This window comes from Penicillium verrucosum (assembly GCF_028828655.1).
Source record: "Penicillium verrucosum strain IBT 35672 chromosome Unknown utg000001l_segment0_segment0, whole genome shotgun sequence".
Lineage (NCBI taxonomy): Eukaryota > Fungi > Ascomycota > Eurotiomycetes > Eurotiales > Aspergillaceae > Penicillium > Penicillium verrucosum.
In genome coordinates, this window is record NW_026643210.1 from 14,950,239 (window position 1) to 14,965,433 (window position 15,195).

The 15,195-nt window shown below is 46.8% G+C and overlaps 5 protein-coding genes across 5 annotated transcripts; 2 read left to right on the forward strand and 3 right to left on the reverse strand.

The window, feature by feature from the left end:
- Window positions 1-3: 3 nt before the first annotated feature.
- N7516_005524 (uncharacterized protein) lies at window positions 4-703 on the reverse strand (the record flags this gene model as incomplete). Its single annotated transcript, XM_057218244.1, has 3 exons — window positions 4-219; window positions 395-492; window positions 544-703. 3 exons carry the CDS (start codon window positions 701-703, stop codon window positions 4-6), a joined length of 474 nt encoding a protein of 157 aa, XP_057080127.1.
- Window positions 704-2,762: 2,059 nt separating this feature from the next.
- Window positions 2,763-5,117, forward strand: N7516_005525 (uncharacterized protein; the record flags this gene model as incomplete). The annotated part of the gene is given in 4 exon segments (XM_057218245.1): window positions 2,763-3,173; window positions 3,243-3,888; window positions 3,903-4,275; window positions 4,328-5,117. 4 exon segments carry the CDS (start codon window positions 2,763-2,765, stop codon window positions 5,115-5,117), a joined length of 2,220 nt encoding a protein of 739 aa, XP_057080128.1.
- A 2,322-nt stretch (window positions 5,118-7,439) lies between these two features.
- On the reverse strand, window positions 7,440-8,578 carry N7516_005526 (uncharacterized protein; the record flags this gene model as incomplete). The annotated part of the gene is given in 3 exon segments (XM_057218246.1): window positions 7,440-7,857; window positions 8,062-8,198; window positions 8,210-8,578. Coding segments are annotated over 3 exon segments (924 nt in total), but the record flags the coding sequence as incomplete, so codon positions are not given.
- A 661-nt stretch (window positions 8,579-9,239) lies between these two features.
- Window positions 9,240-9,647, forward strand: N7516_005527 (uncharacterized protein; the record flags this gene model as incomplete). Its single annotated transcript, XM_057218247.1, has 1 exon — window positions 9,240-9,647. One exon carries the CDS (start codon window positions 9,240-9,242, stop codon window positions 9,645-9,647), a length of 408 nt encoding a protein of 135 aa, XP_057080130.1.
- Window positions 9,648-11,215: 1,568 nt separating this feature from the next.
- Window positions 11,216-13,612, reverse strand: N7516_005528 (transcription factor domain-containing protein; the record flags this gene model as incomplete). The annotated part of the gene is made up of 1 exon (XM_057218248.1): window positions 11,216-13,612. One exon carries the CDS (start codon window positions 13,610-13,612, stop codon window positions 11,216-11,218), a length of 2,397 nt encoding a protein of 798 aa, XP_057080131.1.
- Window positions 13,613-15,195: the final 1,583 nt, after the last annotated feature.

Genomic DNA, 15,195 nt, shown 5'->3' on the forward strand with positions numbered 1-15,195 from the left:
AAATCACGTTGTCTTCTGTTGTCTCTTTTCTTTAGAAGTAGATGTGGAATTAGATGAATCCTTTGACTTGTCATGCTGAGCCTTTTCATCCTTCTTCTTGAAACGATTATTGGAAGCAAAGTCGGAAGTATCCTTCGTTGATGACGTTGTCGTATTTGCCGAAGCAGTAGGCAGAGCACTTGTTGCAATCTTTATAGATCCCTCGGTTAAAACGAATTGCTGGTAAACAGTAACTATATATAAAGTTGGGAGCCCCCGGAGCGATTGAACCGCGCAACTTTCAAAGCTAACTTCCCTAGATACCAAAAGCACTGCCTCACCGTTACAGACTGAGGATCAGCACTGGTATAAGTATCGGAAAGCGCTTCACAGGGGATAATTCCAGTGTCCATACCCCGCCAACCACAGTCTGTCGGAGAAACAATGTCTCCTCGTAAGTCGTAAGGAGACCATACTTCAAATTCATTACATCCATATAGTCTGCAATTTGACCTAGAGCTGTGTAAGTAAAGGAGTATATACTACGAGCACGAGGAGACTTACCTAGTAAATTTCGTAGTTCACCCTCCTTAGGTCTAGTTTGAGCAACAATTTTGGATTCCTTCTTAGTCAGGATCCTTCCTGCGACCTCGGTATAATCAGGGTCTTGAGAAAGTAATGGCAATGAAACAGTGCCACGACAAAGTTGAGCTATGGTGGCCATCGAATGCTGGATCATCCATGGATGCAGCCCAAGCGCCAAAGGTTAAATGCCTGACTTTTCAGGCTTGAAGCCAATGTGCCTGAATTCTAGACCGCTTTCGACACCGCTCTATACCGTGTATGTTGTACTGTGAATTGAACCTCCAGGGCTACTCCCATCCAACAAATCATCTGTTTTTCGAATGTCAAGCGTTGAAAACTATTTTGGATCGCACAAAATACCTCCTCAGATTTGGTCGGTCGCAGCAGCTTCAACGCCGAGAATATGGAGATTGTATAGCGGGAATAGCTGATGCAATCTATAGTAGATTACTACTATGTGTGTGGGAGAAAGCAAAGCAAGAATTCTTAATTGGTAAAACTAGAAATGCAGGGGCTTATATACCCTGTAGAAACTATCTGAACATTGCTCAATTGTAGCAAACAACATGCATGCATGCATGGGAGTTCAACAATAGCTTCACTCTTTTGAAAATTGCTAACTGTCGGCGGATAGAGAACAGGGAGTTGTGGAAACGTTATATTGATAGAAACTAAAGAACTAGAGAACCGGGAGAGGAGAGAGAGGAGAGAGAAGATGCAGAGAGAGAGATAGAAGGAGACAAGCATGCAGGTACTAGCCTGCCATGCAGGTCACATGACCTGATGCTCCAACCCCAGATTCTGCCGGTTAAGTATCCACCTGGACACCAATGAAAACAACTGACTAATTGGCGGTATGTCTAATTAAGAAGGGTATGTCTAATTAAGAAGGCGGTAGCAGAAGGGGGTATTAACACTTTTGCGGAGTCAGTTTGGACGGGTAGGCCCACGGGTACGGAGTACCTAACTACATAACGTATTTCACCCCATAGCTGGACACACCCCATAGCTGGACACCCACCCAAAACGCGTTAATTAATTTAACCCCTTTCTCCTTCTACTACCCACCATGCCACCAATACGCTCCCGGAGCTCTAAAAATTCAATAGAGCAAGAGGGTAGGATCTTACTAGCTATCTAGGCTTTTAAGAATAAAGAAATCTCTTCAATTCGTGAAACCGCCCGCCGGTTTAATATACCGAATTCAACTCTCGCTATACGCCTCCGTGGCATACAAAACCACGCGATTTCTCGCGTTAACCTATAGAAATTGACCTAGATTGAAGAGGAATCTCTTCGGATGAGGGATCTATATAAACGTCCACAATTCGCGCACTAGGTAAGTTATTATATATATTAAATAAGGATAAAAGAGAAGAGAAAAAGGGCTTTCTTTTAATATTAATTATATAGAAAACAAAGTAAGAATGGGATATTTCTATTTACATTTACATTTGTTCTGGAGTACATACATACTTCCCTGTACCACAAATATATATTTCTAGCAGTCTGTAGTCAACAAATGCTCGAATTGATATAACACCACCATAAGATAATAAATTTCGATTTTTTATTGGCAATTAATAGATGTAAAGACTACCAGCCTTATATTCAGAGTATTTTCATAAAATTTCCAACTTATTCTAGTGAAAATGTAGCAATATTCAATACACAAACCAGAACAGTTGTAAAAAACAGTCATTTATTTTAATGACTCAGTGGGTTTATGAATGCCAAGACCAGCTTTTTATGCAATCGTGGGCTTCCGTGGGGGCCCAATGGGAGCCCACGATGGGCCGGGGGTTGGGCTTTGGGCTTTGCGGAAGCCTACCTGAAGTTGAGGGGCCCAGGCATCAGGGCAATTTATGGGAGATATGATTGGGTTTCTCTCTCTTCGCCCCCAGACTTCGCCCCAGACTGCAATCCACCCTTCTGCGCAAGCGTAAAATGCCGACAGGGGTCCAAAACAGATCTATCCTGTTTTTCCCCTTTGCACGGGACGATCGTGCGATGTGGTTGCCAAAAGCACTTCATCCACAATTCTTAAGAGCCTGGCCTCGCTTGACTTGCTATTTCTTTCTTCTTCTTCTTCTTCTTCCTTTTACTTTGGCCCAACCACCTCTATATCTAAAACAATAGTCGCATGGCTTTATAGGAACAAATTTCATACTTTTCCCCGGTTAACCTTTCTCAACAAGATGTTCGACAATGTCTTGCTCGGACATGATGCCGAGTTGAGTCCGATCCCCAGAAGCTATCGAAGCTCCGATCGCCTAATTTACACCCTATCCGAGGAAGACTCAGAGAGAGAGCCCCAAAGAAAATCTCTAGAATATGAGCCGCGATCGAAACAAGAAACATTCGGTCGCCAAAGAAGGGGTCTTTTTAGAGGTTGGAAGTTCACGGCGTTTCTGGCTTTCACGTCGAACGTGGTCGTATTCTTCTTCAATGCGGGATTTCTCATTTATTCAGCCACTAGTACTCGCAATGGAGATGGAATGACTATTGTGAAGGGAGATTGTGACAAGGTGCACCGTTGGGCCAAAGCAATGCACTGGTTAATTAACGTGTTGGGTACTGGTGTACTAAGTGCAAGTAACTTCGGAATGGTATGAAGGCCAGACTTCTCATATGTTTCCCAAATACAGTCCACTCAATTAACTGTTTGATTTGTGCAGCAATGCTTGATAGCTCCGACTAGAAAGGATGTCGATAGGGCTCACAGAAAAGGCAGCTGGCTCGATATTGGCGTACCAAGTGTTCGAAATCTATTCCGTATATCTTGGAAACGTTCATTTCTATGGCTATGTTTATGTTTCTCGTCTCTTCCTTTCCATCTGTTCTACAACTCCACCGTTTACTACAAGACCGCAGTCCCAGCATACGAGGTATTCGCTGGTCCTGGGTCCTTGCATCAGATGGAGTGGCCAGATTTGCAGTTGAACTCCATATCCAAGACCTCGGACAAGGGCGACTCTCTCAAAACGTTCCTCCAGGCCGCAAAGAACGGGTCATTACGCCATTTGGACAGTGCTAGTTGTGTCGCTGCCTTTGCACAGACTTACCAAGCATCATATAGCAAGCTTCTCTTGGCAACGGAATATGCCCAGGATAATAATTCATACACACTCGTCTACACGAACCCTGTGTACCAGCCCAAAGATAATAGCATCGAGAAACCTATGCTTCCCTACCCATGGGTCTGCCCCTCAGATGGTGGTTCACAGCAAGTCTGCAAGGAGAACGGAACTCCTGCTGTTCATAAATGGGCTGAAAACAAAAATTGGACCGTGAATGTCCAGCCGGGCTATATGACATCCGCTAGTTACAACATTCAGCACTGTCTGGCAGAACCAGCAACGCAGCATTGCAGCCTGCAGTATTCGCCTCCATCGATGGTCGCCGTCATTGTTGCCAATCTCGTGAAGACAGTAATCCTGTTATACATATGGCTTGGAATGCCTCTCCCCCTCTCCTGACTGTCGGTGATGGAATTGCCTCTTTCCTACGCCGCAGTGATCTCTACTCACTGGGCATGTGTTTGCCATCTGACGGCAGCGCAATATACACACACCCGGTTTACGCGAAACTTCCGTCACTCAAAAACAGAAAATTGCGTCATCCTGCCGTGTACACTGGTAAACGGAGACGATGGGGCTCTAGTATCTCTACTCGTTGGGGATTTTTTATTTTTTGGTGCGTTCCGTCCTTGTTTGCAATTGTCTCTATTTCCAATTTACGCTGAGGCTGACGTTTGACTTAGGTGGTTGCTATCTATCATAGCTGGACTCGTTATGCTTAAGTTTGGATTGTCTAACACAATCGGTATAGACATTTGGAAGACAAAGCTCGGAGACATCAATTCGCAAACAATCATCAGCACTGGTGATAGTCAAGGATTCGTCACCAACTCGATCACGGCCAATCTGCCACAACTCATCTTTTCATTCCTTTACGTGGCATACAACAGTATCTTGACCTCGATGTGTCTTTCCGCCGAATGGAGCCGCTTCGGCTCCCACCGCAAGGGCCTCCGCGTCTCTCATAACCCTAGATTATCCCAGCGAAGCAATTATTTCCTTTCCCTCCCGTACCGCTATGCAGTGCCACTCATGGCGACCTCGGCTGTTCTCCACTGGCTTGTTTCACAGAGTCTGTTCATCATTGCTATTGAAGCGTACAACACGCATATGGAAAGGGACCCCCTGCACGACGTGTATGCCTGTGGGTATTCGCCCCTAGCCATTGTGATTGCGACTTCAATAGGAGCTGTCATGTTTATTTGTTTGATCGGTTTAAGTCTCCGGCAGTTTGAATCGACGATGCCAGTGGCGGGGAGCTGCAGCTTGGCCATTGCTGCGGCGTGTCATCCCGGATACAACCCTAATGTGGATAAGCCTGAACCTGTGGAGATGGAGTCCGAAGACGAGGAGAAGGATATGGCTTTATTGCCTCTTCAATGGGGGTCGGTTTCGATTGATGGTCCTATAGGGCACTGTAGCTTTACTTCTGGGGATGTCCATCCTCCCGAGAAGGGCCAGAAATACCAATAACACCTGAGAGCTATACCTTTAATAGAGAAAGTCCACTTTAGCTTAATCTAAGATATAACTATAAAAAGAGTATTCTGACTTCTCAGTATTGACCGCTTGGTTTCTATTCTAGTCGGAGTGCCTGAATAAATGCTGATGAGCTCGATTCAAATGATAGCAAGTGAACATACATTCGGAGAACACTATCAGGGGCCCCATCGGGGTTTTCACACATATACAATTCAACATCCTTATCGGGGTCCATAGTATTCTCCAAGTGCACAGTGATACTGCATGACGGTAAGGTGAGCTTAGATCGAACACAATTGATTTATTAATGAATACCCACAGTCTGGCGCGTCCAGTTGGACTAAACCAGGTCGTCAAGAAAGAGTCTCCAGCTACCTAGGTAGCAGTATCGCCTTAGTGAAAAGAACACAGTACAAAAGCCTGAGTCCCGCGGCTAAGCTACCCCACGTCTCCCCGCTGAATGGTGGAGTGTCGAGTGGCCAGTCCAATAGCAGATTGACATCTCGGCCACCTCGCGTACAGCCCTTTTAGGCAAGCCTGCTGAAGGCCAGATTTATAATCACTGTAGACCTGCAGAAAGTAGAGTTCGCGACTCGGGACTTTCCCAAGAAAGCAGAGCAATAAAGGGAATGGTCATGGACGCAGTTTTGTTTCGGATCGCAAGGAAGGCCTGTTCTCCACGCAATTTTCTTACATGATATCAAAGTCATAGTTGCTCGCTCTTACGCTGTCCGGGACTCTTTTTGTCGAGATCCAATTGAGCCCTAACAACACTAAAACAACATCCACAGACTGTCTCTCCATCATCCTTCTCACGCCCCTCTTGACCGCTGCCTACCTAACAGCATACCATGGCCGAGCAACGATATGGGCAGGATAGACCAGTCTCAGATCAGTCAGTGTTGGGACGGCCTCTCTAGCTGACCCTCTCTAAGCGAACGGCCAAAAACAGATTCCTGAAGGCCGCTATGACTGAGAGGCTCAGCTCCTGGAACCCCAAGATGCTCCACAGCATAGCTGACGAGCTTCGAGAACCAAAATCGATGGGTGATTAGGATATTGTTTCTGGATATGTGTGACTAGTGCTGCTGCACTATACCCTCCGCCTATGATAATTATGTCGCTTTCGTCTGGAAGGTCTGGCGTGGACCGGAAGTTGTCGAGCTCTTGCGACTCACGACGTCAGAAAGACAACGTGCCATTGGGATGCGGGAAGGATGTCATTATGGAACTCACAGAGCGTCAGAAAGCCGTGAAGTAAATTTACGGTGGTATGGAATGATGAGAAAGAAGTATCTGGCGAAAGTTTCCGTTATCTGGCTTCGTCGTGTATCCATGCCTTGTTATGATCGCCTATCTTCTGTATCGGGCAATCGGGGCGTAGAGTGGGTTAAATTCTTATTTAGCGGGTACTCGGTTCATGTGGAGATCCCGAGGTCACATTCTAGTTTCCTAATCGAGACAGGAAGCGAGATATAAACACTTTAAGTTCTTACTTCGCTTTCATGCTTGTGTTAGGTTACGGTGAATTCAGGCTTGCCGAATCATGTTCTTATTTTGTCTTATTATATACAGAAGTGACAAGGACGTTCCCAGGGCCTAGCTGAGACCTCTATTGCTGCATGAACTGATTCTCTCTCCTGCTTCCTGTTCCATCACAACTATTTCTCTGATTTTCTGCTACTACTAAATCTGACTATGTCTGACTTGTACGGTTATCTTATCGCGCCCAACGGCTGATCCGAATCCGAATTGCGCAGTATGTATAGCTCCAGCCCTTACATTGGTTCACGCTCTGCAGTTGTCACTCCCCCATCGCTGGTGGGAGGAACTAGCCATAAATTCCTTTTCTGTACCTTTCAACTTCCACCATTCGCTTTTCCCACAAGGCCAAGTTCCTTAATCTATGGGTATCGTAGAAGAGCGGATTTTCCACACCCGACTAAACCCACGACCATAACAATCTTGCCTGTAGGAATGGACAGAGTTAGGTCGTGAATAACGGGAGAGCTTTCACCTGTCCAAGATATGAGTACTGTTTCTCACAGGACCGTGGGCGTTTCTAACACCGACAGGAAAAAGTAACACTGTTTTGCGGCGAGGGCTGTATTATTATTGTGGAATCTATTGAGTTATAATTTATGGAGAAACCATGCATGTAGATTCACGATATAAGAAGTGGACAGGGAGAGGGAAGAGAGAAGGAGTACTGGGGTACAAATACTAATGAAACATGACTGTAGGTAGTGCCAGTTAATGATATAACGAGGTCCTTTCTTGGTCAGCTCGTGAAGCACAGCATCAAGACATTTATCATTCCATCCCCATCTCCATCATGTCTTCAATTGATGGAAGAGTATCAAGCGGAGGAAGTTTAGGTGACGGCTGCTGGTGAGAGTTCCGAGGAGAAGGATCGCTCGCCAAACTTGATCGTATAGGCGAAGCACAAGTTTTCATTCCTTCAAGGATGAAGGAAGCGAGCATATTGGCAATTTTTTGCCACCCCTCACATTGCACCTGCAGGAAAGCAAGCGTAAACTGACTCTTCATATCCAAGTGGTAGAACGTGAAGATCTCCCCGTCGCTAAGCACCCCATAAACGGTCCAGTCCGACTGCCCACGTTTCTTCCGGTTTGCCTGTACCATAGCCATATATGCCAAAGGTTGGCCATGGCCATCCCCGCCTACTTGTTTGGCTTCAATCATTATGACATGACAAACCAGGTAATCTCTTTCTCCAAAGAAAAAGCTGTAATCCGCCCTTCCTACACAGATATGTGGCTCTTCTTTGTATGTGATCGGACCCCAAGCCACAGAGAGAGAGAGAGAAACCATGTGGATCTGTCCCATGTGGGTCCTCAGCCTCAGGCACCCAGGCATTCAGGCACCCGGCACCCAACAATTATCATCCGTCGGAGTATATTTTGTGTCAGACGCAATGACAGGGGAATACTCTATTCTCCAGGAATTGTTGTCATATACCTGGCGGATAAATATCGACTCGTCATATGTTGGGATCCATCCGTACTTAGCGTCGAGTTTCACCATGTACTGAATTGGCTGCGCTAGGAGCTTCCGCATACCTCTCCTATAGCTTTGGGCTTAGGGTGGATGGACGGGTTTGTTGCGATGAGGGCAACGTCCGGGACATTATTGTAAGCAACACCCGAAGTTTTGAAATCCCTGAAACTTATATCGATATGCTGGGCCTCCAGGGCCTCTCCAACCATCTGCCCTACCGATTGTTGGAAACGGCTTTGGACACCATGTTCGTCGCCGACCTGCACCTTCTCGCGGTGGAGATCCCGCGAGACTAACTTGTGGTCGATCACAGTTCTCGACCACCTTGATTTGTATGGAAGTTCTTTATCTCGCGGTCGAAATTTGGCCACTCTCTCCAAGGCCCGACGAAACTGATAGGATGCAAAGCCGATGACGTGGTATGATGCTGGCTAATATAGAGTGGGGGGAGAGCACTCTGAACGACATCAGGACTCAGTAGCGCGTAGTTGGACCATCGTGGAGTCCTAACAAAATCTTCGTTAGTACAACTGGCGTAGTATGTACTGGTACTTGATCTTCGAGTCTGACTTACTCGAGGGAAAGGTGAAACCTTTGCTTGTGGTGCTGTACGGGCGACTAAGTATATATATATATGGCACATAACTCTGTCGTTGGTTATATTGCCAGCAGTAATTTAAATCCATTGATGTTGTAGTTATTAATTGAAGCCTGGCGATGCTTAAAGATGTCTAAATACCTGGATTATAAGGTTAATAAAATCAATGCCTTCTAAATGGGTATAGGGATTCTAAAGTAAATTGAATCTGAAGTGAGTCTGAAGTGAGTCTGAAGTGAGTCTGAAGTGAATCTGAGTTGAACCCGAAGAAAATTGGCAGATCTCTTAGCCGCTAGTTTAGGGGTAGGTGAATCTTTAGTCAGAGCATGCTCAGTTAGCAAAAAGCGGCAAGGACTGAGCACTAAAACGGAAATGGAAGGCCAAGAAGTGGCAGAGGAAATCAAGTACCTAGTTAGGTAGTATGTACTTCCCTTCTACTTCCCTTCTACCATCTACTTCCCTTCCATCATCTTCACATCTCAAGTATCACCATCATGTCGTCACCATCACCTGAAATCCTGACCTACCTCGAGGGGACCACCATTACCCTCACTCCATCACCAAATTCTCCCTTGGATATTGGCCGTACGAAATGGGAAATTGTTCAAAAAATACACGAGCGCGTCCGATTTGTGACTCAGGAAGACGTCACTAGTGGTCTTGACCCAGCATACGTGGCTGGGAAGTTTCTTTGTCGCCCTACGACCCCTACCGACTCAAATGAACTCTCATTTCTACGAATTCATAAGCAGATACCTATTGCTGGCACCGAGTTTCAGAAGGCTCCAATCCGGGCCGCGCAGGCTGTCGATTCGTATGAGCCTACAGAGCTAACAACGAGAATTAGAAAGTTGCAAGCCAACGGCTACCACCTAATTTCCCGGGACGAAGAAGATCGTTGAGAATCGGGACGTCTGTTGTTCTAGTTCCAATTTATTAGTCTTAGGATTCTCAGCTTTTCTTCTTCTGCTGACCTAGCGGATGAGCTTGGCAGCGGGTCCAGGGATAAACCCGTTGGAAACTTTAAGTCTAATTGATATCAAAAGCAGCCTTGCGGGATGAGGCTGATTGGACAGTGTACGCCTCGTTTCACTCATCTTGAAAAAGCCCCTTTTGATTCTGATGGCTTACACATAGTCTTTCCAAGGTTGAATTAATCTGATTAATACAATCATGGTTCCAAGGTTAATCGTAAATAATCCCTAAGTTTGGCTGTTTGTCCTTCCTTCCTTTTTCGGCCAAAAACTCGCCTGCCGCACTTTCCCTGTTTGCCTTAAGCCACTGAGAGGGTATAAATACCCCCTCCCCCCAATTTCTCTCTCTTCTTCTTTTTCCTTCTCCACACCACTCCGGGTCCACATTGCACATCGTGGTTCCTGTTGAGTACCCTTCAATTTTTTGACCTTGGGTTCTGGCTTCAGGTCTCTATTCAACATATTGATGCTGTTGTCAAGTGATCGGGTTATCCTGATGACTCTGGCGGGTCTCTGTAGGCGGCCCTCGCTAGGCTGCGAATGGCACGAAGCATGTCTGGGAGGCAACGGGAATGGGCTTCGGTCGAGACACTCCTATGCACCGCTGCGGAAACAGACTGTACTAGCTTGGGTGCTCCCGTTGGCCGCCAGGAGCCGAACCAAGGGCCTCTGGTCTCATATCTTCTACATGCTCTTTGAGCCAATTTTTTGTTCATCCCACAGAGATAGCTCTCTGTTTGTCCGAAGATCTTTCTGAGGACGCTTTTCTTTTTCTACAAGGTTCCTTCTTTTTGATGGTTCCATTCTATTGTTGTTATCTTTTGCTGTTCCTGTCTCTTGCTGTCTCTTGCTGTCTCTTGCTGTCTCTTGCTGTCTCTTGTTGTCTCTTGTTGTCTCTTGTTGTCTCTTATGATGACATCCACTCTGTTCTCTATCTCTCACCTAGGAGTTGTTTATGTAGCAATGTATCTCGAAATCAATCATTTTAAAAAATCTGCTACATAATATATAGTTTTCCATGTGACCATGAGAGTCAGCCTACCCTGGGTCTTTCTTCCTCTACGTCTAAAAAGACATCATGAGGCTGCATAACCGGTCGACTATTTTTTATGTTTCATGCAGCTAAATAAAGACACAGAAACAAATACAAGGCGAAACAGTGGGAATCCAATATGTTTGTAAATATATACAGAATAAGATAACAAGGCTATAAACAAGTACTTGGGCATGGGTATCGGCAATGCAATATTTGCAAGGAAGTTATAAAAACTTGTAGCTCTAGACCCGGTCTAGATCCATATACATACACCCCAGATAGAGCGATGCAGTGATATCCATAGATGCGATGATTGGTAACGTAGTCGAAGGCGTTGGAAGCATTGGAGGCATAAAACGAAGAGAGAAAAAAAAATCGCATATGAAATCCGGCGTGTGCTTGATGCAAAAAAAAACATAAAAGGGGAAAAAAAAGAAAACCAGAATATATACACACCGCTTCAAATAATGCTAGCAATCGTCATGCGTGAATGCGCCGAACTCGACCGTCTGTCTGTATCAGAAGCCGATTCCGGGGCTAGAGTAGTAGTAGAAGTAGAAGAAGAAGCCTCCAGCTTCGGCTGTCCCATCGGGACATCCCGTCCATAAGCCATCTGCTGCTGATGCTGATGCTGCTGCTGCTGATGCTGCTCGGTAAAGAGATCCTGCACGGTCTTCTCAATCCAATGCCACCCCTCCCACTCAACATCCGTCTCCATCTCCGTCCGACGGTGAGAGGACGTCGGCGTCGAGACACCCATCCCCATCCCCTCCAATTGAGATCCTGTCTCGGAGCCGTGCCATACCCAGCTGCCGTCGGTGGTCCCTTGCATATCGCCCGAGACATAAGCCATCATTTCTTCGTCGCGGTCGAGATCGGGGATGTGGCCCTCAGACGGGCGGATGCGGACGAGGAGACGTCGTAGGAAGAAGGCGAGGTATCGCCCGCTGGCTGCGTTGACGGTGCGCATATCGCCGATTGATGAGAGGGCTTGTACGCAGGCTAGCGCGCCGGCGTACTCGCCGCGGAAGAGTAGGAGGAGCGTGCAGCGCCAGATGTGTGTGCAGAGGAGGGATCCTGCGCTAGAGGCGAAGTGGGTGCGGGGATCGTTGGTGCTTTGGGGTCCCGGGTTTGTCGGGTAGTTGCGCATGCAGCGGGCGAGGATATTGGCTGTGTCGAGGGCTGTGGAGACGCAGTAGTCCATTGCTGAGGTGCGGACGATATCGGGACAGAAGGGGGAGATGTTGTGGCGGTGGAGGAGTAGGCGGGCGTTTTGAAGGTAGATTACCGGGGCGAGGGAGCGGGGGTCGAGGTCTTGGTCGGTTTTCGGGTGGAATTGGGAGGGGAATGTTGCGAGGCAGGTGTTGAAGTGTTGTTCGAAGGTCTCCAAGGTGGCCGGGCTGATGGTTGCTGAGCGCAGGGTGTGTGTGAGTTGGCCGAGGGACCGGACGACGTGAACCGTAGCGAGCAAGGGCGTAGTTTGCTGACTCTCTGGCATGTCGCCTCGTTCTGTGATGTACTGCTCGTCCACGGGACATGGGAGATCGATATCACAATCCTGGTCATTGATTAACACCGGCTTCCCCATCTCAAGCGCGAGTAATCTGTCCCAGGCGTATAACCCCCACCAAACACGCTTCCGCATCTCCCCTTCGATTACAGGCCACGGTCCGGAGTTAATGTGCAGCCCAATCTCTTGAGCCACACGTACCGCTGAGCCAATCCACACCCAACTAGCCGACTTCGAATTGACCTCGTAGAGAAAAATACTTGCCAGCAGCGCCGCACGAGCCCGATCCAAATTGAAGTTGTCGTGCCAAACATCAATAATCCCACAGGATGTGCGTACGTATTTCTTTCCTTCTTCTTCCCGATTCCCCTCGTTCGTGTGGATCGCACCGCATGCGAATACACCAAACAGCACAGCCGCCCATTCAGTCGAGACACCTAACAACGACCCCGACCGATAAACCTTTTCATACTCTGCAATGAATATGGGCCAATGAAGTATCGGAAGCACCGAGTGAATGCAACCGAAATACTGGGCTAGGAGATGATCTGCTAGATCCTTCGGCGGCAGCTCCGGCGCATTTCCAGTCACCAATGACTCTGCACCCTGTTGGCGGTACGGAGTGGGCACCTTCAAGATTCCACGGCCGTAATAGCGGAGATTAGACCGCACATCGGAGAGATCCTGTGGGATAGGCGCCTTCAAACGGCGCACTGGCTGATATTCAATCTCGGGCAACTTGATCATCGGCTGCGAGACGCCTTCATCAACATCGACCATGCGATCCGGCCGCATCATGCCCGTCTGCAGGTGCTGTAATTGCTGTTTTGTACTTTGCAACTGCTTCTCCAGATCCTGGACCTGTTTGATCGACGACATGCGGCGGTTCGTCTCTTTGGTAAACTGACAGCGAACCCTGCGATTGTTACATTCAGTGCAACTGGACGACTCCGATGCGTCGCATTTGACCTTGCGTTCGCGACAAGCATCGCAGCTAGGATCCTTTCTACGCTGGCGATACGCGCGCTTCTGCTGTAATTGGGCGGCGGTCTGTTGTCCATGTCCGGGACTGGTTTGGTAAAGACCTGGAACTGAGGTCATTGGTGGGGCATCGGGAAGCGCGGTGTCACCCGGTGAACCAGAGGCCGAGTCATAAAATCGCTGGTAGGGTGATGTCCCAGGCACAGCCGAGGGTATAGGCTGCAGTAAATGAGACATTCGCATCCCGCTGTCAGGTCTGCTCGGCGGAGCGGAAAGCAGCGCGGGAGCCGGGAATGCGCCCGACGTTACCGACTGCACGGGTGGCAGTTCGTAGCCTTGATTACCACGAAAAGGAGCAGGCTGCATGTTGGTATTCCAGTAAATATAGCAAATATGATGGAAACAAATTCAAGGAAGAAGTCGGGGTGAGAATCTTAGAGGCGACTTTAGATAAGGGCTATCGCCACAGTTCTAAAGCGCATTCAAGATTTCGATTTCCCTGGATGCTATTTGAATAGAGACTGCGAAGCCATTGTTCAGATGTAGAAAAGGGAAATAGGAAGATAGGAAGATATGAAAATAGGAATAGAATAAAACCAAAAAGAGAGGAAGAAAAAGAAAAAGAAACAAGCCTAAAGGCCCGGGATGATCGTGTACGCAAATACCGAGGTTGGGAAAGATGAAGATCAAAGAATCCGGTGACGAAAGGGAGATCGGGGAATGTAAAATCAACGTTCAAGGGAAAAACGAGAGTGAAAAGAGGAAAAAGGAAGAAAGAAAGAAAGAAAAAAGAAAAAAAAGAGTTAAAAAAAGCGAACTATAGATCGACGAAGAGTATTACGATCTACCAAACTCCATCAGTGTGTCCCATAGCCAACGTATGCGATTTAAGGAATCTTCAACGGGTCAGATCCCGAGATACTCAATGTTTTCCCTTTACGGACAATAATGCATCTGTACATTTATTTATACTGATATTAGAATGAAAGTGAGCCCGAGATCGACAGTCATAGTCTATAAAGAACTCGTCCCACTTGGTTAATAGGGAAGTGTTATATCTACCACCTGTTAATAGTAGACTTAATAGTTAATAGTTAATATACGATAATACGACTATGAAGAAAACAGGGAAGGGAAAGAGGATACGTGGTCCACGAAGATCTCGCCCCTCTCTGCACCTCTGCACAAGCCCTGGATGATCGACTTCGGAAGTGCACCGGGACCACATGGAATCGGATGCGTTGGCCCGGATTTCTTGACTTTCTTTTTCTTTTCTTTTCTTTTCTTTTCTTTTCTTTTTTTCTTTCTTTCTTTGGCGTTTTTGACTTCTTTTTTTTTGACTCTTCTCCAAGCCTTAACCTAATCCATGAATCCTTGGATCTATATCCTTTGCTACATATGTAAATATAACATAACTATACGGAGATGGGAGTACGGAGTACTCCTATCCGTATTCCAAGGTTCCTATCCATACGGAGTACTCCCATCCAACTTATCTTGCCAAGCCATCTCTTTAATTACAATATCCCAAGCTCCGGGGTTCCATCCCATCTAGGTTTTGTACCGAGCATTGTCGGAGAATATATCCAGTGAAATACCACTGGTGCTTTATTCTATGCATAAATTTTACTGGATACAGAGTAGGGAGGATGGTGGAGTGTAGATGCTGTGCAGGAAAAAAGAAAAAGAAAAAAAAGAAATAAACACCAAAGAGGAAAGATATTGGGGCACAGACAGCCTCAGCCGCTTAGTTTTTTGGTTAGTTTAGTCTATGGATATCCACGGGTATGTCACTGCTATACAGTGATTGGACACAAGCTTTTGCACCCCCTATAGCCCCACGTACCTCACCGCCAATGTATCATTATACCGTCTACCTAAAACGTGTAGTGTCCATGAATATAACCTCCATAAAATAGCATACAAAGCTGATTTTTCGCGAACAACAT